At 40.0% G+C, this 23,314-nt stretch overlaps 1 protein-coding gene across 4 annotated transcripts; it reads right to left on the bottom strand.

Moving 5' to 3' along the window:
• Nucleotides 1–453: 453 nt before the first annotated feature.
• On the bottom strand, nucleotides 454–22,929 carry ap1b1 (adaptor related protein complex 1 subunit beta 1). 4 transcript variants are annotated; one of them, XM_088297852.1, is made up of 24 exons: nucleotides 22,726–22,929; nucleotides 21,309–21,369; nucleotides 20,883–20,988; nucleotides 20,665–20,800; nucleotides 20,218–20,463; nucleotides 19,945–20,135; nucleotides 19,641–19,862; nucleotides 19,407–19,527; nucleotides 19,207–19,302; nucleotides 17,031–17,146; nucleotides 13,025–13,190; nucleotides 12,644–12,742; nucleotides 12,294–12,553; nucleotides 11,352–11,553; nucleotides 11,180–11,200; nucleotides 10,906–10,992; nucleotides 10,472–10,501; nucleotides 10,259–10,396; nucleotides 10,027–10,172; nucleotides 9,823–9,952; nucleotides 6,619–6,703; nucleotides 6,238–6,324; nucleotides 5,704–5,858; nucleotides 454–1,482 (listed from the first exon to the last, which is right to left on the bottom strand). In XM_088297852.1, the coding sequence occupies exons 2-24, from the start codon at nucleotides 21,343–21,345 to the stop codon at nucleotides 1,408–1,410; spliced, it is 2,952 nt and encodes a 983-aa protein (XP_088153978.1). In that variant the 5' UTR covers nucleotides 21,346–21,369; nucleotides 22,726–22,929; the 3' UTR covers nucleotides 454–1,407. The 4 variants fall into 4 exon arrangements, with proteins under 4 accessions (XP_088153978.1, XP_088153968.1, XP_088153988.1 ...); XM_088297842.1 differs by lacking the exon at nucleotides 22,726–22,929 and adding an exon at nucleotides 22,430–22,669; XM_088297862.1 differs by lacking the exons at nucleotides 10,906–10,992; nucleotides 22,726–22,929 and adding an exon at nucleotides 22,430–22,668.
• Between the last annotated feature and the right edge of the window lie 385 nt (nucleotides 22,930–23,314).

Genomic DNA, 23,314 nt, shown 5'->3' with positions numbered 1-23,314 from the left:
TTTTTTATTTTTTTATTTGAAGCTTTAACAAACTCTGTCTCATCAAGAAAAGGTGTAATACACCATCTATGTACACTATATTGAGCAAGCCAAGACAAAAGACAGAAAACCAAGCAGTATTCAAGTAGTGATTGATTAGTACCCTATGCATTGGAGGATCTGTTACAGTATGAGTTTGATCAGTACTTAATATTGCATTGGTTGCTCGTGTGCTAAGACCATACGGTTGACCTTTTGCCAGTGCAGCAAGATGCGCAGTCCACCCAGTCGGCAAGCTCAAAAACACCCCACAGGAAACAGGAGCAAAGGAACTACTGGGACGATAGCCTTAAGGATTATTAAACTACGTTTTAGTATGGAACATTCTAAGTTTAAAAAGCCTGTCAACTAGATGCATTTCGGCTTAAAAAAAAAAAAAATAAATAAACATGGAAGTAAAGGTAGCACAGCAGAATTGATCAAGCCTTTTAATATTTCTGTTTTGTATGACATACACGCAAAGGACAAACAATAATAATGAAAAAAAAACCTATTGATTCAGTATTATTTTTTTTTTCAACATCAGACGTCCCCACAAACATCGGTAACAGAGCCACCTGCAAATCAATCAATACAAAAGGAGATAGATGCTTACATTTTGCAGAGCTGATGAAAAGGGCATCAATGCAGTGACCAAAAAAAAAAGAATCCAATTAATCTTCAAAGTACAAGGGTGAGAAACTGAGCGCTGTCCAAGCCAGCCATACCAACTGATTACTTTAGTGTTACCAACAGCTGCTTCATCATTTACACTTAGTCCTCCTCAGCCTTCATCTCAGTTGGCCACATTGTATTGCCCTGGTGCAAACACACACACAGACACATCTACCAACAGAAAAGTAAAGGATGGAATGATAACTCAGAGGGCTGTTTCAGTCTATAGAAAGTCCAGACATGGCTGTCAGAAGGAAAGAAACATGAACACACACACTAATGATGAAGCCAAGACCGCCTGTCTGAAGCTCACACGCACATAAGAAGCGCATATTTTGGTTGAGGACGGGTGGCATTTCAGTAAAGAGCACCTGTAATAAATAGAGTGCGATGTGAATACAGAGGCCAGAAGTGAGGCAGCATTCTGTTAGGTCTCTACTCGAAGACGATGACAGGTAGTTCAGGTGAAGCTGAGAGCTAGACCTGCACATTTGGATTATTTGGTTCATTCAGAGGACGCTAATGACTCATGCAAAATCAATTTGGGTGAAAAGAAATCTAAATGGAGCAATAAATGATGAAAAACAAAAAAGAGCTGGTAGACAGTATGCAGCAACCAGTGTGTCCTGAACTGCATGACAGTGTGACGTGGTCCACGGGGAGGAGAAGCAGACGGCATCATCCAGCCCGTCGTTTATTGGTTTCCCCGCTCTCTCAATTCTTCAGCACCGCTTCATAGCTCTGGAACACGCACTGGGAAACCTCTGGGGCTCTGCATCTCAGAGAGACCTGAAAAAGATCACAAGCAGGCTTTAACCACACGGCAACAGGTTGAGAATTCACAGCAATTCAACAGTGTGCTGATGTCCATTTATATTAGAAGGTTGCTGATTTCTTTCATCACTCGTTTAGTTTGATTTGGTGCCTACAGTGAATATAAAAATAAAAAAGTCTGCACACTCCAGTTCAAACAATAGGATTTGGGCGAATAAAATGATGACAAGACAAATCATTTCAAAAGTTATTCCGCCATTATGAGGGCCTATAACCCGTCGAACGTAATAAAAAAAGAACCATGATATATATTCGAGAGGGGAGGTAAAAAATAACTGAGATAGTGCGGTTGCACAAGTGTACACACCCACTTAAAATTGGGGATGTGGCTGTGATCTGAATTAATCAATCACAATCAAACTGAGGTGAAATGGGAGTCTTATAAAGCCATAAATTATTTTTTCCCATATGTCCTTCGGGGCTCTGTAGGAATGTGACAAAAGTAATAAATAAAAATGTAATGAAAACAAATTTAAAAAAGAAACAGCACAGGAAAAAATTATGTTCCTTCCACAGATGTTCAATATGATTTATATCAGGGCTCAACTCAGTAAGGTCCAGTGTTTTGTTCTCAAGACATTCACGGGGGTGGGGGGTGTTGGTCATTATCCCAGTGCAAAACTCATGACCTGTGACAGAGACTAAGCTTTCTGACAACCGGCAGTTTATTTCTCTTTAGAATACATTGATAGTCTTGAGATTTCATTTCATCCTGCACAGATTCGAGATATCCCATTCCAGACGTAGCAAAACAGCCCCAGCGCATAGATCCTCCAACAAGTTTCATAGTAGGGACAGTGTTCTTTTCTTGGTATGCTTTATTTTTGTGTCAGTGAACATAGAGCTGGTGTATCTCGCTTAAAGGGTCCAGTTTTGTCTAGTCTGTCCATCGGACATTCTCACAGTCTTGCTTTTTTTATGATTTATATTCAACAGTGGTGTTACGACTTGGTCATCTCTCATTATGTCCACTTTGGCTCAAACAACGCAGAATAGTGTGACCTGACACTCATATACCTTCAACCTTGGAGTTCACCTTTAATATCTTGGAAGGCTGCTTTTGGCTCTGTTGTTCCCATTCGCATTATTCAATTTGTCATGAATTTTTCTCCAACGATATTGTCCAGGGAGATGGCTACAGTCCCATGGATATTAATTTCTGAATAATATGATTAAATGTAGCCACAGGAATGTCAAGTTGGTTGGAGATGGTCTTATAACCTTTTCCTTAAACGTACTTGTCAATATCTTTTTTAAATCTAAGTCAACTCGCTCCACTTCCTCGGGTCCCGTGCATACCAGGTCACCGAACATCGCAGCTACTGCTTGTCACTCTTTAATTAGGCCAACTGGCTGATTACAAGTTTGAAGACACCTGTGATGCTAATTAGAGGACACACGGTTGAACATGTCCCTATGGTAGAATTCTTTTCATTTTTGTCCTGGCCTATTTCATGAGTTTGTTTTTAGAAATAATTCCCTTGAACCACAATTCAAAAGACAAGGTCTGATTTTCATTGGTTAAACTTTAGTCTCAAGTTATTCACATGACCACAGCGGGTTTTTCTTAAATAAAATAGGAGTGACAATAATTGTGTCCATGTCTGTACAAACTCATTCATGTATAAATACAAATGCATACATGCATATATACATTCATGGCAGATCTAGGTTTTCCAACACATTTCAGTAAGGTGTTCAAAAAAATGTGTGCTCTAACCTGTTTCAACCAAACCCACAATTACCATCTGAGGAGGGGAGATGGGGGGGGGGCTACATCATTGGTCACACAGTTGCTATGGGGACATGAGATAGCAGATGCGAAAGTGTCCAAAAGATAAGACGTTGCCCCATTTCTCAAACGTGTCCAACTCGTCTTTGTTTCTCCCATTTTACTTCCGTCACATTTGATTGCAGAGTTAGACGTGAGCGTTGCAAGTCAAACTTATTCACTTCTCGTCAAACCTGGTAGAGACGTGGCGTGCACAACTGGGACAAGACTACAATATAAAAGGGCAAGCAGTAATGTAGCATGGGAGAACTGAAGCCAATTAAGTTGCTTCTTTAAGGAGAAAGCGGCGAAAGTGAAACTATTTCACTTCTGTGTTCACCTGCTGTAACAATTAGTGTTAACATATTTTGTTCCAGAGTGCAACATGGGCCAAAAATTCCGCAGTCTCTGTCTTTCTAATCTAAAAATAGCCTCCGCCGACGTGGCTTCAACTTGCCATGCCAAGGAACAAAGTGCAAGCAGCCAGCAGCTCAGAGGCAAGTGACAGAACAAACAGTGAACAGGGGGCATCAGTTTTTCTTTTCATCTCTAATGAGCCATAACCTCAAAGTAGCATCCAAACACACCCAGTACATCCACACCCCCCCACACACAAACTGCAGAGTCTAAAGTTAAGACAGAGAAAGCGCAATCATCAAATGAAAACTGTTAGCAGCATATATTAAAAGTAATAAACATCAATTATTTAAATGTGCTGCTTTTACTTCAACTTGTGCCTCACAGGGAAGTAAGGAATCACCGTTCTCTCCACACATTAGTAACATCTGCACCGTCTAATGAGATCCCACAGAAGAGGTGTATCAAACATTTGGTAGGTGAGACAGAAATGACCTGGATAAATGAGAATATACACAAGCAAGTCTTCGGGGGAAAAAAACAATCATTACTGTTGTGTGCAATTGTGTGTTTGCAGTAGAGAAAGAAACACACTACATACTTAGAGAATATGCTGCTGGGTAATTGTACACCATTGCAAACTGCATCACAATAACAGTGCTGCAATTTTTGAAGGGGCTGTTGCAGTGTAACTTATTAGATTGTGCATATGTACCTAATAATGTGGGTGAGTTGAGCGATACACAAAGCACATTTCTATCAAGGGTGTAAAAATTATGGTTAATGAAAAAGAACAACAATGCATCAAAAGGAGTAGTCTAGTCAGAAGAAACAAAAAGATGTGGAGGAGGAGGAGCAGCAGCAGTAGGGAGGTCACGCCAAGGTTGTCATTCAGGACTCATCATCCAGAAAGACTAAGCCAAACATGATCCATCAAAGCTGAGACAAGCTCAGACATACGGCGTCACAAAACATGCAAACACTGACAAACATACATACACACAAACTAATATTGGTGTCATAGAGCAATCAACTCCTGCCTTCGAAGACACTCACTCCTTCCATTACGTGTCAGGCACATTCAAATAATTAATTTGATCCCAATTATTCTTTCTGTCGTTATTCATGTCTTGCACCAATTTTTTCTACATTAAAAGTTTTTTCACATCTTTCACTAATTTTCTCTTCATTTAAAATATCTATCTATCTATCTATCTATATCTATATATTTCTTTCTAACTGGGTTCGAACTCATCGCACGGCGTGCAACAAGCTTTGTGTTATTGAAAAACTGCACAAGGAACCACAATAACACTAATCTGATCTGTCCTTGTTCATTGCAAAGAACTTTGCTTCACACTAGTTTGTAGTACTAATTTATTGTTTGCATGATCTATTCTTTATTAATTGCAATATGTTATACCTTTATTTTTACTCCATCCTCTGGCTCATTTGGTTTGAAATATTGTTTTGTTATTCATCAAATTTTATACAGTGAAAAATAATAGATGAATTCATTATTACATTATTTATTACAAAAAAGTACGTTAATATACGTTTGGAGATGATGGAGGAGCTTTTGAGCATGGAGTTGCTGAAGGAAAAAATGTAACGAGATGACTTGCATATTCATTGACAGAAAGATATTACCTGGATGAATGCAATTTTGCATATTTGAAAGGTGCATTCCTCAGGGCACGCTGTTAGTAAATCAGGTTGTACATTTATTTGTGTGTTGTGTGCTAACTGTGCTATTAGGTTTGCACACTACACAGCGCGTGAGTATATCTTGCTCAAACGCTTTATCCAAATGTTCCTGACTCAGCCCTTCTGTCAAATTTGAGATCCCAATGTGGCCCGCAAGTTTAAAAAAAATGCCCATCCCTGGCATAGACCTTTTTGATTCATGTTAATTAATAACGGCCTTATGAACGACGGATTGATATGTAAACGCTGACGCTAAGGCGATACATGATAGAAGGTTGGCCTTGGTAGTAGGAAGCATTTGTGTCTTGATCTGAAAATATTTAGAAATGATGTGCACTCACCGTGTAATTGGGGTTTCCTGCCTGGGCCCTGAGCTCCGCAAGCACCCAAATTCCATTGGTGAGTTTCATGGACTGGTACAGCATATCCTGACCCTCTACGGTTCGCTTAGCTATGGTGAAGATGTTGCTACCCTGCAGTTTGCTTGAGGCAGCATCTTGAAAACAAAAACAGAGTCGTCGGAGCCACAATATGACTGCATGTCAGGTCTTACAAATAGTCAATAATTCACTAATAAAAGGTCCCCCACATGGTCTGACTTTCTAATGTGATGCAAGAGCCTGTAAAACACAAATTTTCTGCACACAAGAAAAATAATTATCTGTGAGGGAAAATATCCATTAAGCTGTCATTAGCACTTCTTCTCCAGCTCAGCTCCTACGTTGGTTGCATAAAACCAAATTATCCAACGCAAACGGGGACTGAAGCCTATGAATTGTCATCAAATACAATTTGCTTCAAATGAATGCAAATTAATTTCATATTTGTCAGGCTATCTGAAGTGTGATGCCACTCTATCGTAAAGTCCTTCTCACCTGAGTTAAGATGGCAGTCGTTGAGCTGGAACTTAGACTCATTTTCATTCGGAATGTCTTTCCATGTGGCAAGGAACACCTGTCGCTCTGGAGATGAAAAGACAAGCACAAGATGAGTTCAAAGCTTTGTGCTAATGAGACAATATCAGTAAACAAACATGGCTAGGGAGAGACTCTGCTTTGGAACCAGCAGTAACACATCCAAACACACACACACAAGATGAAAAACAGACAGAATCACGTGTAGAAAACTGCACATGAACCTCCACATTGCATCTAAGAGGCAATCTGCCAAGAAGGCCCTTAGTGACAGATGCTGGCCTTTGCGACATTAGAGGAATTTGAGGGTATTGAGTGAAGAGCTGCAGCAAAAGCACTCACCCATCTTTCCGTCCTCTACGAAGAGCATGCTGATGGGAAACTGGCAGCTGAAGTAGAAGACGTCAATGTTGTTCTTAACGGCCACCTAAAAGAACAGCGGTGTTCAAGTGGCATTGAAGAAAAGAAAAATAATTACTTGTCAAGTGCTGTATGTAATACCTTTCATAGTCACAAATACCTTATAAGCAACTCCAGCTCAATCAGTTTCACGTGCACAGTAAGATTTTCTGCCTATCAATTAAAAACATGTTTCAATTTTGATTGACCCTCAAATTCTGATCATCTTATTTTGCTCATTGAAGATAGCGGAAAATAGCAGAAATATATTTCAGTACGAGGCACTTCGGGTAAATTGTTATTTTGTCAAATACAGTGAAACCCCGCTACTTCGCGGTTCACCTTTCGCGGGTTCAGTGCTTCGCGGGTCTAAAAAATATTCGGGGGCATTGTAGTTTCGCCGAGCGGCACGAGGGGGCGCTGGAGCGGTTAGACGGCTGGCGTGCGCCGAAGAGGAGAGTGGACGAAGAAGAGAGTGGACGAAGAAGAGCACGTTCCCCCGGGCACGATTTGGGGCGACGTTTCGCGCGGTTCGGACCGTAGCAGAGCTCCGGCCGGCGTGCGTGGCAGTTAAGCCGAAGAGGAACACCTTCCCCGGGCACGGGCGGTTCCAAGCGGCCCCTAAGTTTAACCGAATGGAAGCTCCGGGGGAGGAGGGCATGCTCGCGTCACAGTAAGCCGAATAGGACCACCTCTTCCGCCCGGGCACGAGCGGAGCATGAGGCTGTCAGTTATGAATGAATAAATAAATAAATGAAGAATGCCACCTTTCATTTCACTGTCATGATCCGTGCCTGTCATGCCGCGTGTGTTTTTGTTTTTTCAGCTGTGTGGGCGTTCCTCCAGCGATCGTCTCGCGCCATGCCGTCAGCTGCTGCGAGACGCGCTGATTACACTGACTATATTGTGATTATAATAAATATCTTTGTATCACCACCTTCTTTCCCATGTCTGCGTTTGGAGAGTCCTGCTCAATCCTCCATCTCTGCTGGAGGGTCATAACATTCACAGGGCACACCGGACGGCGTACCAGCAGGTAAAAGTCGAAGTAATTAAATAAATACAAAAAGAAGTAATTGAATAAATACGAAAATAATGGCTGGGGAATAAAAAAATAAGTTTTAATAATAATTTGTTTTTTTTTTGTTATAACATGAATTTCACTCTCTCTACCCATATGTGTGTGTATATACATACATACATATATATGCCGAGCGGCACGATGCGCGCACGCGCATGCGCACGCACATATATATATATATATACACACATATATATATATATACATATATATATATATACACATATACATATACATATATATATGTATATATATATATACATATATGTATATACACATATATATATATATATATATATATATATGTATATACACACATATATATATATATATATATATATATATATATGTATATACACATATATATATATATATATATATATATATATATATATATATATTTATTTTTTTTAAGCATTTTTGAAGATGCGCCGCTACTTCACGGATTTTCAGTTTTCGCGGGTGGTCTCGGTCCCCATTAACCGCGATAACCGGGGGTTTACTGTATACCAAATAAATTATATTCTTTCATGCTTTGTTATTTGTGTTGTGTTAAATACTTTACTTGTGACACAAAGATTTAATTTGGTATTCTCCAAACTTACTCCACACTAGGAATTAAAGAGCTACCTAAAGTGCACAACCCTCAATTAACTCTGACACTCTCCACCACTTTGCCGCTTTTTTCCAACAGCACATGCAATCTTTAGGGACTGACAGAACACACAATTTGAAATCTAAGTAAAAGATTACAATCTCACTAGATTAAACGCTTACAGGGCCACCATCTGCACGTGCAATCGTTTATCAAGTCTACAAGCAATTTAGCACCTGCTATTAGGGATTTTAGTAAATCAGACAATTATTTTACAGAGTATATTGCGACTCATCAGTGAGTGTATCGAATTAGAAATCCACAACAGACAACCCACTCTTGTCACGCTTCAGATGTTACCACAAGATGCTACTGAAGACCACCTACATGAGGAACAGGAACATTTTTTAACACAGAGTCAGGGAGATAAAGTAGAAGAGCTGATGAAAGATTAATGAGGCCAAAGTTAATGATGCAATCTGCTATCTTAGCTAAACTGATCACTTGGGGGTTTGGCACCCCGCTCAGCACAGCAGGTAACTTCCATTAATTATGAATAGCCTGCAGTCACAATGCTTCTGTCCAAAGCTACTAAATCATTTCTCTTTAATGTGCATATTTGCCATAAAAGGTTTCAGTCAGTGTGGAGGCTACAAAAACTGCAACCACACATCAGTGGTTTAAAGAGTATGCCGACTGATGTTCTGGGACACTACTTTCCATCAGCAGTAAAGAATGACAAAGGTTTCTAAAAAAATATTGGAGAGGGTTTCAAACTAGAGAGAAGTGCCCATCAAAGCAAAGTAGAAAGGTAGAGACTGCAAAGAGAAACAAAGGAGCCACATGTTGCATGAGCACTAATGACTGCCCCCCACCTCTAGAAGCTGTTATCTTCTGTCTACAGCTACAGCTCCATTCTCTATTCTGCCTCATTCAAACTACTGCATGCCACTTATTGTGTAGGGCTAATATTTCTATAGAAAAAAAACCCTCAAATGACATTGTTAAATGGCTTATACGACTAGCACCACGATAACATTAATAACTGATGATTTAAGTTTGGGGGAGGGGGGGGAACTATCAGAAAAACTTGGACCGCTAAATATAGTATTTTCGTGTTCCACGATAAAGGGGTTACAAAAAATTAAGAAATAAAATACCCCCCACCCACACATTTTCCCAATACTTAACAGCAGTCACTTATATGTGGATTTTCACTATTCACGTGCCAGCCCATATTTTGTCATTATTAAAAAGCAAATTTTAGTCATCGATCTGGTTAGGAAGTGCTGAGTCTCTCCCCATGTAGAGCTAATGAAAACTTGTGGTGCCACAGTATCATTTAGTTGGCCATCCCTGATATAGATCAATGCCAATTACACATGTAGAACACAAACTCTTTGACCCTTATCTGCAGAAGCAAACATTTTGAGTGTGTGTGAGTGCATGTGTGTGTGCGCAAATGTGTCACCTGCAAGTTATTGAGAGGCTCCATCTTCATGACAGGCCCCACAGTGTTGAGAGGAAGGACTGCTTCGATACTCTGGTTAGGACTAACTGGAGTAAGAACCTGGAGTGGACCAGCAGGAGCCAAACCAAAACTAAAGCCGGAGAGGAGCAAGAGTATAAATGAGTACATTTACAGCTAACATCTAACTAACAAGATGTTACCTACCTATTTCTGTTGAACTGAATGGCAAAATCAGTCATGACACTCATTGCTTTATTTGTGAGGGTCATCTCCATTTGAACAACCCCAGCTCGACGACCAAATGTGCCTGAAATCTCCAGACCCTTAGCCTTCATAGCTGGAAGCCAAAGCTAGAAAAAGAAGATAATTTCCAACAATAAAGATTCGACCAGTGGTGTTCTCAAGTCATTTAACAGCACATATTTGTTAAACTCACAGTTTTAGGAGGTACAAAGGCTCCTACTGGCATACCAACTCCACCGCCAAGGTCAAACAAGTCGTCAAGACCGCCACTTACAGGGGCGGTGAAAGAAGGTGGTCCAGCAGTGGGCGGCGCACCAAAGCCAGCTGTCATCTGCAGTGCATAAAACAAAAATGAATTGATCAGTACAAAGCCGCTTGAAGGTTGAGATGAATTTCAACAACTTACAGCAGGACTTCCTCCAAGGTCTCCGCCAAGCTGGGAATGAAACAAAAAGTCCGGTTATTGACTCGAGTAGCATAAAGTGATTTTGTGCAGGTCTGAGGAGGTTGGATGATGAGTGAGCATCTGCAAGCACGGGAATTAGGAAGGGCAGATGGAGCATTTCACTGGGCATTCAGTACAAGCTGAGTATGCACTGCTTGCTAACGGCGGTGAACGTGGTATAGTGGTGACATCAAACAACAGCAATGGTAAACTATTGTGTGTAGGAGGTGGGGTGTCTCCTTAACAACACACAAGTATCATTTCATTGGAAAAAATATCTAGACTGTGGAGGCATTATCAAAGGCACAGATTAACTGGTAAAGTAAACTACTGGTCACAATGATAAATTAGGGGAGTGTATTCTAGTCCCTCGCTACGAGGTCCTCTGGACCAACCTCAGTAGGGCTGTAATCTGGGGGCGATGGGGATTGATGGGGGGGCTGCGGTGACTGAGGAGTGTCCGTCCGCAGAGGAACAGGTGGCTGATTGAAAGATGAAACAGATTGCAATGCCCATATATAAAACAAGATACGGGGCTCTGTGTCCAACTACGCATCTCTTGTTAATGGGTAAAAGGAGGCATGTGAAATTTTGCATGAGAATAAAAATCAGAGGTGGACAGTTTCATTCTAACGCTTAAAAAGTGTTCCCTCCCCTCAGTGTCGTTACCGGCTCAGACTCATCCCCCATCTGCAGGTGCAGCATTGAACAAGGGAGGAAAAACATTCAATTGTGAAAATAATTTTTAAAAAGGTATAGAAGTATAATAAAAAGGAAAGACAGCACAGGAGGTCGCGCAAAAACATTGGCAGAATTATGAGCTATTGTTAAATGGCTTTACCAGGCTATCCAGTCCTCCTCCAAGAAGATCCATAGCTCCCATCTGCATGCCAGAGGAGGGTGGTGGTGGTCCAGTTGTGGTTGTAGGTGTCAGGTCAAGATTGAGTAGATCTCCCAGAAGGTCTTGGGATGGGATGACGGCAGGGGGCGCCTCAGAAGCAACAGGAGCAGAACCTGTGTCTGGACTCTCCACGCTTTCCCCACTAGCAGAAAGACAGTGAGAAAAGTCAAACGTCAACCACCTGGAAGAAGACTTTGCTCGTCTGGCTCAGGTGAATTCATACAGTATTTATACTTTTAAAACTGTAGGAGCCAACTGTAATAAGTTAATTCATATTTGGATAAAAGGATTTTGTGTTTATTCTGGTGTATAGGGGTTTTTACATTAGTCACATCTTGAAATTTAGATAATTAATGTTTACAGTAAGTAATAAGATATATTTAACAAGTTATTTCAGTGCACTTACAATTAATGAGTGGATAATGTAAAAGATTTTAAATTTCATCACGTTCATATTTGAGAGTTGCGGCTCTCTGATTATACGGCATGTATTGTCTTGTTGCGGAAGGTTCTGTGCGGTAACCTGGTGGATAAGGCGATAAAGCAAGCAAGGAGTGGATACACAGCTAGCTTGTTTGCCCGCTTTTTTACCCCTCCTTTTCCTCTCTTTGTTTCATCTTATTCTTTATTTTTGTCATCCTGGACTAATGACCTTCTTACCATTGCCTTAATGTTGAAGTAAACTATGCAACAGAACCAGGAGAATAGTCACATTATTTTGGGGATTTTTCTCTGACAAAGTTGTGGATGACAAGCTACGGAAACTATGAACACCATTCATCATTTTCATTAAAAGCAATTTCAAGTATCCAGAGGAACGCAAAATGCATTTTATATGCACTCTGGCTGCACCGCAGTGCTCAAACATGACGAGTGACTCACGATCCAGCACTGCCGGGGAGTCTCTTGTGCTGAACACCACGGCTGCCCTCGACAAAGGCGCTGGGCGGCTTGTGATAGACGGAGGCCAGAGTACCAATGTGGCATATGAGCTCCTCCAGCAGTGTGGGTTCAATCAAGTCTGTCTCTTCAGAGATCAGAGGCTTCTCAGCCAGAACCACCTCCTTAGCAGCCACTGGGTCAGTGGAGAGCAGACGCCAGTAGATGTAGCCACGATCTCTCAGGTCTGGATTATCAGAGTCCTGGGACACATTTGGGGGAAACATTAACACCTACGTGTTCAATTAAGAGCGTTGCCATGATTTACTGGCACTGAACTTGTGTACTCTTACCTGAGTTGCCAAACTGAGGACCTGCTGCACCAGCTCTTGGGTTTCGGTTGGCTTCTTGAGGAACAACTTAACAATAGCTGTTAAAAGCTGCAACTGCACCTGAAGCACAGAATGAAAAGAAGCAAAACATTTACTTTGCCTGAGGTTAACTGTTAAGAGGAAGTCTTTCTGACTGATCTTTCAACGATTGCCTTTATTCAAGCGCACTGCATCACAATAAACTCACCTTACGGCTTTGGTTTCTCATAAAGGCCCAAATATCCGAGTCAGCCAGATTTTAGTGCGCGATTCAGGCAATCAAATCAAATTTCCCAACCGTGACAGTGTGCCCCGGTTGCATGTTGACATTAAAATGGCCATCTTGAATTCTCTTAAACCCACCTGAGTGCTTTCATCATGGAAACCCTCCAAAAAGCTCTCAAGTAGTTCATCAGCATTATCGATGCGCTCAGCATACTCCCCCACAATCCAAATCATGGCTGCACGTGCTTCCGGCTCATCTAGTGAGTCCAGGTTTTCACACAAAGTGGCAATCACGCTCTCATACCTGCAAACATCATATGATGCACTCAGAATGTAACAAATACTGTACATGAGAAGAGTTGCATTGTTAGTAATTTTTTAATTATAACATTTGGATTTACACAACAACAAGGATTTACAAAGCTCATTAGTCCACTATTATTACCTTTGGCTACAATACGGCGAGGGATTCTGGTTATAAATAAAGTTGTATTGTATGGTATGGTAAGCCTTTTAAGATGAAAACAACAACAAGCGTAGTTATTAGCCGATGTTTCATTATCCTCGTCCACTGGCGAGGTGCAGCGCATGCTCCGCCCACTAAAATTCACGAACGCAGCCCATAATCAGCAGCTCTGTATTTATTATCAATTTTGCATTTTAAAAGTGTTAAGAAGGGTGGGAACTGTGTGGGGGATTTCGTTATAGCTTAGTTGAGGCTTAAATAACACTGAATGACCACACGAGTAGGCCAAATATTTTTGGGGAGATAAATATAGTACCCGACTAACATTAACATTTTATGTGAGTTGATTTTCATGAAAAATGGACAAAATGAGTTTTTGCACTTCATTTTGATTTGTGCCATCCTTGAAATGGTGATTTATATATATATATATATATATATCAAGATGCTGTTAAGTATATCGTTTCCAGGAAAACAACATATCTTGTACATATTATAATTAGCATTTTGGTCATACATCTTGTTAGAAAGCGCGGGGCCCTCTGGGCAAATGCATGACAATATACTACAACAGGCATGACTAACATCTCAATAGCGTGGAAAACGGCACGCAGTAAACGGTCGACTCGTCGACAGATGCGCTGAGAGATGAAACGTGAACAGACAGGTACTCTCTGATGTCTCATGACGCCCTTTTGCAGATGCTGTGCATCGATTGCTTGACCTTTACAGCAATAAATGCAGTGGAACCTCAATTTAATGGGCTAATATGGGGGAGGGGTTGTCCCTTAAAGCAGATTCCACGCAAAATTGAAACACTTTTATTTGTGGTCTAAAAACACCCAATAGAGAATAAAATGATTGTGAATACATATTTGAAAACTGAATACTTAATCCAAACTTCACATGTGCTTGGAGGGTTAACAATGTCAAACAGTGAGTGACTTTCATGAGCCGCAAGGTTAGCGCAAGTTATGAGTGAAACGGATACTTTCTGTCGGTTAAATCTGAAATCCGTTCAAATCGATGTTCAACTGCGCTGTTTTATATAATCTTCCATTTTGTTTGATGGAATGTAGCTTATCAGCTGTCGCAATGAAAAGAAACAGCGTTAATTCGTTGATCAGTGGGATGGTGTCCTGAACATACAGTACAAACAAACTATATAACAGAAAAATCTTAGGACAATAAAGGACATGTGTATACAACTGAAATTACACTCTACAATTTAATATCTACTGTGTATCCAATCCGGTATATGGACACAACCAACTATATCCACACGCATATATTTAACTTTAGTCCAAAGTCACCAGCCAGGATTTTTTTAGCAAATTTGGCTGAAGAAAAAACATGACATCAACCTGTTGTTCTTACGAGTTATCGCGGAATATACAGGCAGCTTGCTAACCTGTTTTCCAGGCTTGATCGCGTGTTCTTCCGTATATAGTGGATTAGTAATATTGTATGGTCAGCCCTCGCCTCATCGCCAACAGTCTGGAAAGTACACTAATCAATTGTGACTGTATTTTTGGGCTCATTTGGTAAACCTGTTAGATATCTTTTAAAGAGGCAAAAATTAAGCCACAGTGTGCCGTCACTGGTTCATTCTACCTCAGCTAATCCAGATAAAAAGGCATTTTGTAACCTCACCGCCTGCAATTTCTATGAAATCTGGTGTAGGGGTAACTCCATGATAATGCAGTTTGATTTTTTTCATGTTTTCACAAAAATAGGCATGGCTGACAATTTTACATTTACATTTTCTCAGCAACCAATGGTCTGGTTAAAATAAATAAAAAGGTATCTCTGGAAAGGAAAATCATAAGGAATTACAATCGGGCAGTTGATTTTTGCATCCGAGTACTTTCAACATAAATAATCTATGACCTATATTTTGACCCTGAAATATACAATAGGGGACAAGCCCATCTTCAATGACAACTACAAAACAAATATAGCACAAGCCAAGGTGTCAACTACAATATATCATAAAACTTGAGGGGTTTTCTTTTTATAAAAAATAAATAAAACAGAAATCACAGAGGGAAATGCTTTGCAATAAATGCATCATAGTGACTCTGCTATTGACGTGTTACACGGTTTGTACGGGGAGTTACATAAATTCTGACTGTCATGAGGCAGTAAAGGTGTCCGAATGTGATTTGAAATTGGATGAGTGAGAAAGGTTGGGGCAACTGGAAGGCAGAAGAGAAGCTTGCCAGCTTTTCTGTGGGATGAAGGCTTGCGTGGAACACAATCTGGATTTTTTTTGTTTTTGGCATTGTTGAGGCCAACATTCACCATTCATTTAAAAAAAAAAAAAAAAAAAAGATTGTTGATCAAGCACCGCTTGTCCTCATTTTATCATCCAAACAGGCACTATAGTATATTCTCTGTCCTTTCACTGTTACAGAAAGCCACTTGGTAAATACGGTGATGGCTGGTGTGAAGATTGAAGCTGTTTGCCAGACTATGTTGGCAGGTGGCTTTTCAAATCAGCTTTCACAGCACTTGTGTCTTGTTATATTTGAGGATAGGCTTGCATACATCTCTTACAAGTGACTGTGCAAGTAGTTTCATTTTTAGTCAAATATTTCTAGACGCTTGAGCTTGATTACAATGAGGTATGATGTCAAAACGTGATTGAAGATTAATCAACTTCAAGCTCTGACACGGCAGAGTACGTAGTAAAGTCGGTGTCGACTTGACTAATCGGTTCTAACTCTAGAGTCTACGCCAGCAATCAGCATTTCATTTCACTGACATCAAACTGTCATTAAAAGGGTTCATTCAATCTCTCCATTTTGTCGCAGTCAATTTGACATTCTGTATATCAAACAGAAATCTGATTTTGACCTCAGATTTTAGAAGTCTGATATCCAACCAAAGATTTTGTTTTCTCTCTTCACGCTGCCATGGCGCATATCTAAATTGCACATTAGGTTACATTTGACCTGCAATATTACTATTTACAATCACGGACCACATGAAACAACTTGAAGGCTAAGATGCCTAAATTGTATGTAAAAGAAAAAAAACACACAGGACAGTAACAACAGTGAAGCAAATCAATACAACATACAAAAATATCATTTAGCTGGCCCCACCAATTCAAATGACAGTTACCTCCACATTATTCGACTAATCACAGCGTGCAATTATTTTCCTTATTTGATGATTGCCACACCACTAATTAACCATTTTTAGATCATTTTAAATGTTCTACACCTTCACTGTGGTTAAGATAAACAGAATTTTTCCTTTTTTAAACATGTGTTTTGTACAGAAACGTGTGTGTGTGGGGGGGGTGCGTGTGTGCGTGCGTGCATATAATCACAGATTGGTGGATTTTGCTGACATGGGGCGTGCATTGACAGGGTGGAGACGATTTTTCAATTCACGCTACAGTCGCATTATCAGACACATCAGATTTTTCCCCACATTTCAAAGAGGCCCGATTGTAATCTGACGATATCCAATTCAATGCATACCCACTCCCCCATCTAGCCTGAGTGCCTAGATCACAAAAAACCCAACCCCAACAGCACACAACTCGTTCTGCGCTGTGCTGATGCATCAGTCAGTGTACATAAGAGAATTAATAATAAAGCGTTTTATGCACCCTTAAGATAAAGAGGAGAAACCTTGTCACAGTATATCCTACAGGGTACTTACTTGTTAGGGTATTTGCGAAAAATATCCTTGATGACCACAATTGCCTCCTGCACAACATAGTTGACCTTTGTCTGGATGAGGTCAAGCAGTGTACTGACACAGCGCTCTGCAGATTGCTAAGGACAGAAAATTACATTATTAATCATGACACTGCCATTAAACACAATGCAGTATGCACACTCCTGGCCACATGCATAAGAATAACTCTGTAATGTGATTCAGTATGAGAGCAATACTCATTATATCAAGGCTGCAAACAATTCTCAATACATTTAAAATGACTCTGAAATCTGTCCATTACTGTGTATAGCTGACAGATGCAAATATTCTTCAACTCCAAATGCAATGAATTTGGAACATTATTATTATTATTATTGTATTTAAATGTGGCTTTTTTGGCAATCAAGAACGCCGTACAATATATAATATCACATTAACTAAAACAAGTAGAATGAAAGAAATGTGTGTAAAATAATGAGTAACACGTAAATAAAAGCAATTATTTGCATTTGCTTTTCAACCCACGTTCATTTGAATACACAACAATGTCAAGATTATTGAATGTTCACACTGATAGACTTTGGTTTTCATTTATGTTTTACACAACGCCCCAATGTCACTGGAATTGGGGTTTGTGTTTGCAAACAATATAGCCATGGCCTGTGATTGTAGATTATCTAAAAATGGCTTTAGTCTGCATAGCACATACATCACATGTATGCTTTTTGCAAAAGTAAAAAGTTAACACTTTATCTATAATTATTTTAATAACTTCATTATATTGCATGTACATTTAGTAACTAAAAACAATTTTAAAAATAATAGAGCTGGCCTCCATGTAGCTGGCCTCCATGTTTATCAATAAATATCACGCGTCTATATTGGACGTGACTGCACAATGATATATATACCCCCCCCACCCCCCCCCACACACACACACACAACTATGCCAAATGGAATTTTTCTATCGGGTTAATCCTGAAAGAATTAAGCCATATCCTTTTCAGCCAATACTATGAAATAAGTCTACCGAGTGAGATTCCACTTTTGACGTGAAAGATGCAGCGCCGAACAGGCAATGCGGGAAATAATGTCATCCTATCTTGCGCACATGATGAACAGAGTGCTGCGTTGGTCCGGTGTCTCAGCGGCATAATTTATGAGCGTGGAAGTACCCATGTGTTAAAAATGTGACTAAAGAAGGGGAATATATCAACAGAGGAATATTTATCAGATCTTGTGCATTTTTCCAAGCTAAAGTACCATATTATCCAGACTACAAGACGCTCCGGAGTATAAATCGAACCAGCCAAACAACGAATGAGTTTTGAAAAAAAACATAAGTCACACGGGAGTATAAAGCACATTTTTTACCAGTAATTTATTTTTTAAAAAAAATACTATCTCATAAACAGATTTTTCACCTTGCAAGGCAAGTTATAACTTTAATGAATAGAGAACAGGCTGAGTAGGTGTATGATACACCACAATGAAGATTCATTGCAGTAAAAGTAGCCTTTTCACCTTTCGCCAGTCCTTAACAAGCTTCTCTCTTACTCCAAATTTTCTCTCCGCTGCTCGATTGTGGTTTTTGGCTGCAAATTTCACTACTTGCAGCATTGTTGTCTGCAGAATATGATTTTATGGAGGGACATTTGTGTTCAGTCATTCTCAGTCGTCTTAAGAAGTAGGAGATATTGGTACATAAGTCTAGAGTGCCCTCTTGTGGCTGTCTGAGAAATTACTTTTTGTTTTTCATGCCTTGGTATGAAGTAGGAGATACGGTGAATAAGTCCAGAGTGCCCTCTCATAGCTGTGAAATTACATTTGTTTTTTTCCATGCATAAATCGCTTCAGAGTATAAGTTGCAGGACCAGCCGATGGAGAAAAAAAAAGTCTGACATATAGTCCGGAAATACAGTAAATAATTATTACCAATCAGGCCGCACATGTAAAATTAAGGAAGCCTTCCTTTAAACACCAGTGCTAGCCTTTAAACAGTACGTTCTACTTAAAAAAGTACAATCTACGGCATTGTTTTACTGTAATTTTATGTTAAATGTTCTGTAAAAAGCTTTGTTACAACTAAAGCTGTTGTGAAAGCGCTATATAAATAAGAGATGTATTGTATTGTAACCACATTACTATGACATCTTCCATTTAACGACTATCTCACCTCTACTTTAATGGCACAGCGTCCGATGGCCCTCACGGCTTTGCGGACAAAGTCCACATCCACCTCAGTGGCGTATTCCTTCAATTCAGCGAGCACCTGCAGCAAGATAGATGAATGATGAGGATACACTTTTGTGCAGAACATCTACGTATCTTACAAGAGGTTACGAAAAGGGCTTTGGTATTGTTGGATGGATTTACCTGGGCGATGTTAGCTTGAGATGCCAAGCGGATCATGATGTCCAGTTTCTCCAGTTTGACATAAATCGGGTCATTGTATTTCACAAAAAAAACCTTCATTTCATGTTTCAGGATCTCCGGTCTGAAACATAAACATTTGTTATTTTAGCCACCAAGCATGTGACAAAACATGTAAACTAAGTCCATCTTGTTTCATATATGGACGTTACAAAAAGACACTCTTGACAGATTTACCGTCTTTGTACGATGAGGTTGATGTTTCGCAATGCTACATATTGCAACTCAGGCTCAGCAGAGAGGAGAGTGACTAGGGGAGGGGCCAGCTTTTTCAGTAGGGTTCCATAGTAGTCCAGGTCCTTAGGCAACATCTCCATGAACTTCATGAGAACTTTGACAGCCGACAACACCACAGCAGAGTTTGCATGGGAGAGCCGTGGGGTGACGCGCTCACAGATACTGTTAAAAGTAGGGGATAATGGATGACAAATAAGGCGGGAAAAGTGGAAATGAAATGGTGGTGGTTGTGCAATGCTATTACCTTTGGGACTCCCGGTCATCTCGTGGTGTGTAATTGGCCAGGCAGTCCAGAATGAAGATCTGTCCCCACTCTGTACATTCATTAAGAGCTGTCAGTAGCTTGTTGATGGTTTGAGGGTTTAGGTCCAGAAGATTGCTGTTAGGATGAGACTCTGCAATTTCTGACAGCGCTGCCACTGCATTTGCAACCACCTGTACATGGAGCATTGAAGCAGCATAAACTGTTATCATGTAGCCAATTCTTGACAAGCATGTTGGGCTAATGGAGTCGTACCATGGGGTTGGAGTCAGAGATAAGGTCTTTGAGGGTGTCCAGGAAGCCTTGATCCTCCACTAGCTGTGCGTTGATATCATGGAGCTTGGCGACACACACAGCGGCAGTCTTCCTTACATAAGGGTCTTCGTCTTTTAAACACTTTCTCAGAGGCTCGCACAGGTACTCTGTGATCTTGTCCACACGGATGCAGCCCATAGTACGAACAGCCAGGGCCCGAATTAGGGGATTTGGGTCTTCACAGTCCTGGATAGTAAAGTTATTTATTAAAAAATAACAAATAAAATATTAAACATCATTTTATATTCTTGCGCTAAAAACTCATATTTCTTGATATCTTGAATGCTACTGCAAGAAAGAACGCTTATGTTTCATCATCCATTTATTATGGCACCCAGTCGAATGAGGAAAAACAGATGAGACAGACAATTAATGGTGATGTAGTACCTTAACAAAGGTGTTGACAGCCATAATGGCCATGTCTGGCTGACTCTTGGCATAGTTCATCAGATAGAGGTAGACCAGCTTTTTCAGTTCCAGGTTGTCCGTCTGCATGCAGTTCACAACATCTGGAAAGAGGGCACTGGAAGAGCAACAATGTGCTTGAATGTAAGCGGGGAGTAAATATGGACGGAAATCATCAATCTGGTCGGTTATCAGTTCACCTGACATCCTTGCCAACAGTCATAGATGCAATCACTTTCTTCACAGCCTCCTTCTTTTTCTCTTTTTTGTCACTGTTCAACTCAGCCTTGAGCTCAAAGATTTCACCTGCATGAATAAAAAATGTCAGGAGATTGCATAACAGGAAAGAATTAGAAAATTAACGGGTATGATATATCACTGATCATGTTAGATGCACTTGCACAATCTAACGAGACAGGGTTTTCGTTTGCAGACGTGAATGACTGGTGGTTGGTCAAGTAACTATAACAAACTATGTCCCTTTGTTTAGATTTTCATTGGCACAATGATTCACATACAAACCAAAACACAAGATGTAAGTTTATTTATTTTATTTATCATAGATTTTTAGAAGTTAATCATTTACAAATACAACAAAAACAAATATCAATCACATACAACCAGACCTTTTTTGGTGGTGGTGAAGTACTTTGAATCTGTCATCTTGGATCCAAATTGTCGGTTCTCCTAAAATCGTAAACAAATTAAAAAGATAAAACTTCTATATTCCAGTGAGGAAACACCACAAAAGAAGCAGGAAAATTTTAAAGCGCAAGCACAGGAAACTGAAAGGACATCCTGCCTTCTGGAAAACCACAAATCCAACAAAATGAGAATACAATGAATTTTGCTGAAGAAGGCAAACATTTCTAAGTTAAGTCAACCATCTTCCCAACGCTCCGGATGATGACTGACAAGAATGAGAGCCAACATGGCACAAATTCACATTGGCCAGAGGTGACTAAAAATGTTTCTTTTAAAGGAAACATGAAAACACAATTCAATGGTAGTCTGTAGGAGCTCATTAGATAAATACATCTAATCTCTAATATGTTTTGGAATACAGTAATGCATCGTTTATCATGGGTGTTACGTTGCACACAACAAAAGACAACATAACATAACATCACATAACATAAAATAACATAACATGTCATAAGGCAGTTCCACACTTCCGTACAAAATACTTTTACGATGATAATGTTCTTGAAATAACTGAACTGAATTTCGAAGTAAAGATCTATTTGCCGTCATTAGGCAACTTGTGAGTTCAGGTCGTGATGCAAACAGCTAGAAAGTTGATAGCATCTTGTAACAGTATGAGCAACAATAAGATGTTTAGGGGAAAATACATCATGACATCAATTATTTAGCACGAGCCAGCATTCAACGTCAGGAAAAGCTGCTGGCCTCAAATTGACCAAATACGATATTGCCGACCTAGCTACTTAACCAAACCACGGCAGAAGACTGATAATACCTCAAACTGACACAAAACTTCTAGCCCACGTTTTGCTGATTTTCAAACTAGCACTCAGTGTTATTGACGCGGACTGACGCGCTCTTAAATTCGCCAGAGATGGCGTAGAAACGTTGGCTAGTTCGAGCTAACGCTTTAGCATAGCAGGCTACACGGCTGGTAATCCTGCAAGGAGACTTGAAAACGAAAAAGAGCTATTTTTAACACGTTTCTTAAACCTGTAATCCAGGTTGCTCATGTGGTGACACCCTATTTCCAACTACTTACGCATAGTTGGTTGGCCCATTCCTGCATGTTTACAGTCAGATGAATGAAATAGTTGCTAAGTGCTAACGTTAGCAGCTGCTGTTGCTACTGCGGTCCGACTGTCAGTGTCAGCTAGCCACTTCTTCAGCGAGCTCAGCTGAGACATGACCTTCTAAGCACAGGCTTAAGGAAGCTTTTGCTGGGATAGTTAAGCTCTTAATCTGTCGGCCTATTTTAAAACTTACACAGCAAATTAGTGCGAACTTTGGGTTTAAAAACCACACCGTAAACACAATGAATTTAGCGAGATATCTTACCGTGACAGGCGTGTAGGGAAGAGCTGTGTACTGCTGGTAATAATGCTGACGATGATGATGTTTGTCTTCGTCTCCTCCCACTCGGTACACTTCCGTCTTCTCACTAAAAAAGAACGTTTGTAAACACACTCGAAAGGATCCATAAAAGTATGGTTAAGTGGACGAGTGAAGGGAATAAAAAAACTGTTTTATTGTAGCACTGTACAGAAATTGCTTTTCGGGGTGGAACTTTTCACGTGGGCCTAGCCTTGACTGACATCTAAAGGTTTTAGAGCTGCTAAAATGGTTATGAGAAAACACGACGGTATAATGAGCCAGTTGGTTTGTTTGCAGAGCTGACGTCTACTTGGAAAAGATACAAATTAAAGTAAAAAAAAGATGTAAAAATTCATACTGACAATCATGAACAAAAGGAGCCATATTTGGTGAGTTAAATAAAAGCAGGGTTATAAATAAAAAAAAAAGCATATTATATATATACACACACACACACAGTGTAAAAATCTTTACTAGAGCCTCGTAGTGTGTTCAAAATTTTGATGAATGGCTTAAATGTTGATTCTTTCCATTGCTGAGATAAACTGGATTA

This window comes from Idiotropiscis lumnitzeri, chromosome 1 (assembly GCF_059441095.1).
Source record: "Idiotropiscis lumnitzeri isolate Australia: NSW breed Sydney's pygmy pipehorse chromosome 1, RoL_Ilum_1.0, whole genome shotgun sequence".
NCBI classification, from domain to species: Eukaryota; Metazoa; Chordata; class Actinopteri; order Syngnathiformes; family Syngnathidae; genus Idiotropiscis; species Idiotropiscis lumnitzeri.
The sequence above is the reverse complement of the archived record's forward strand: the minus strand, read 5'-3'. Positions and strand labels throughout refer to the sequence as shown.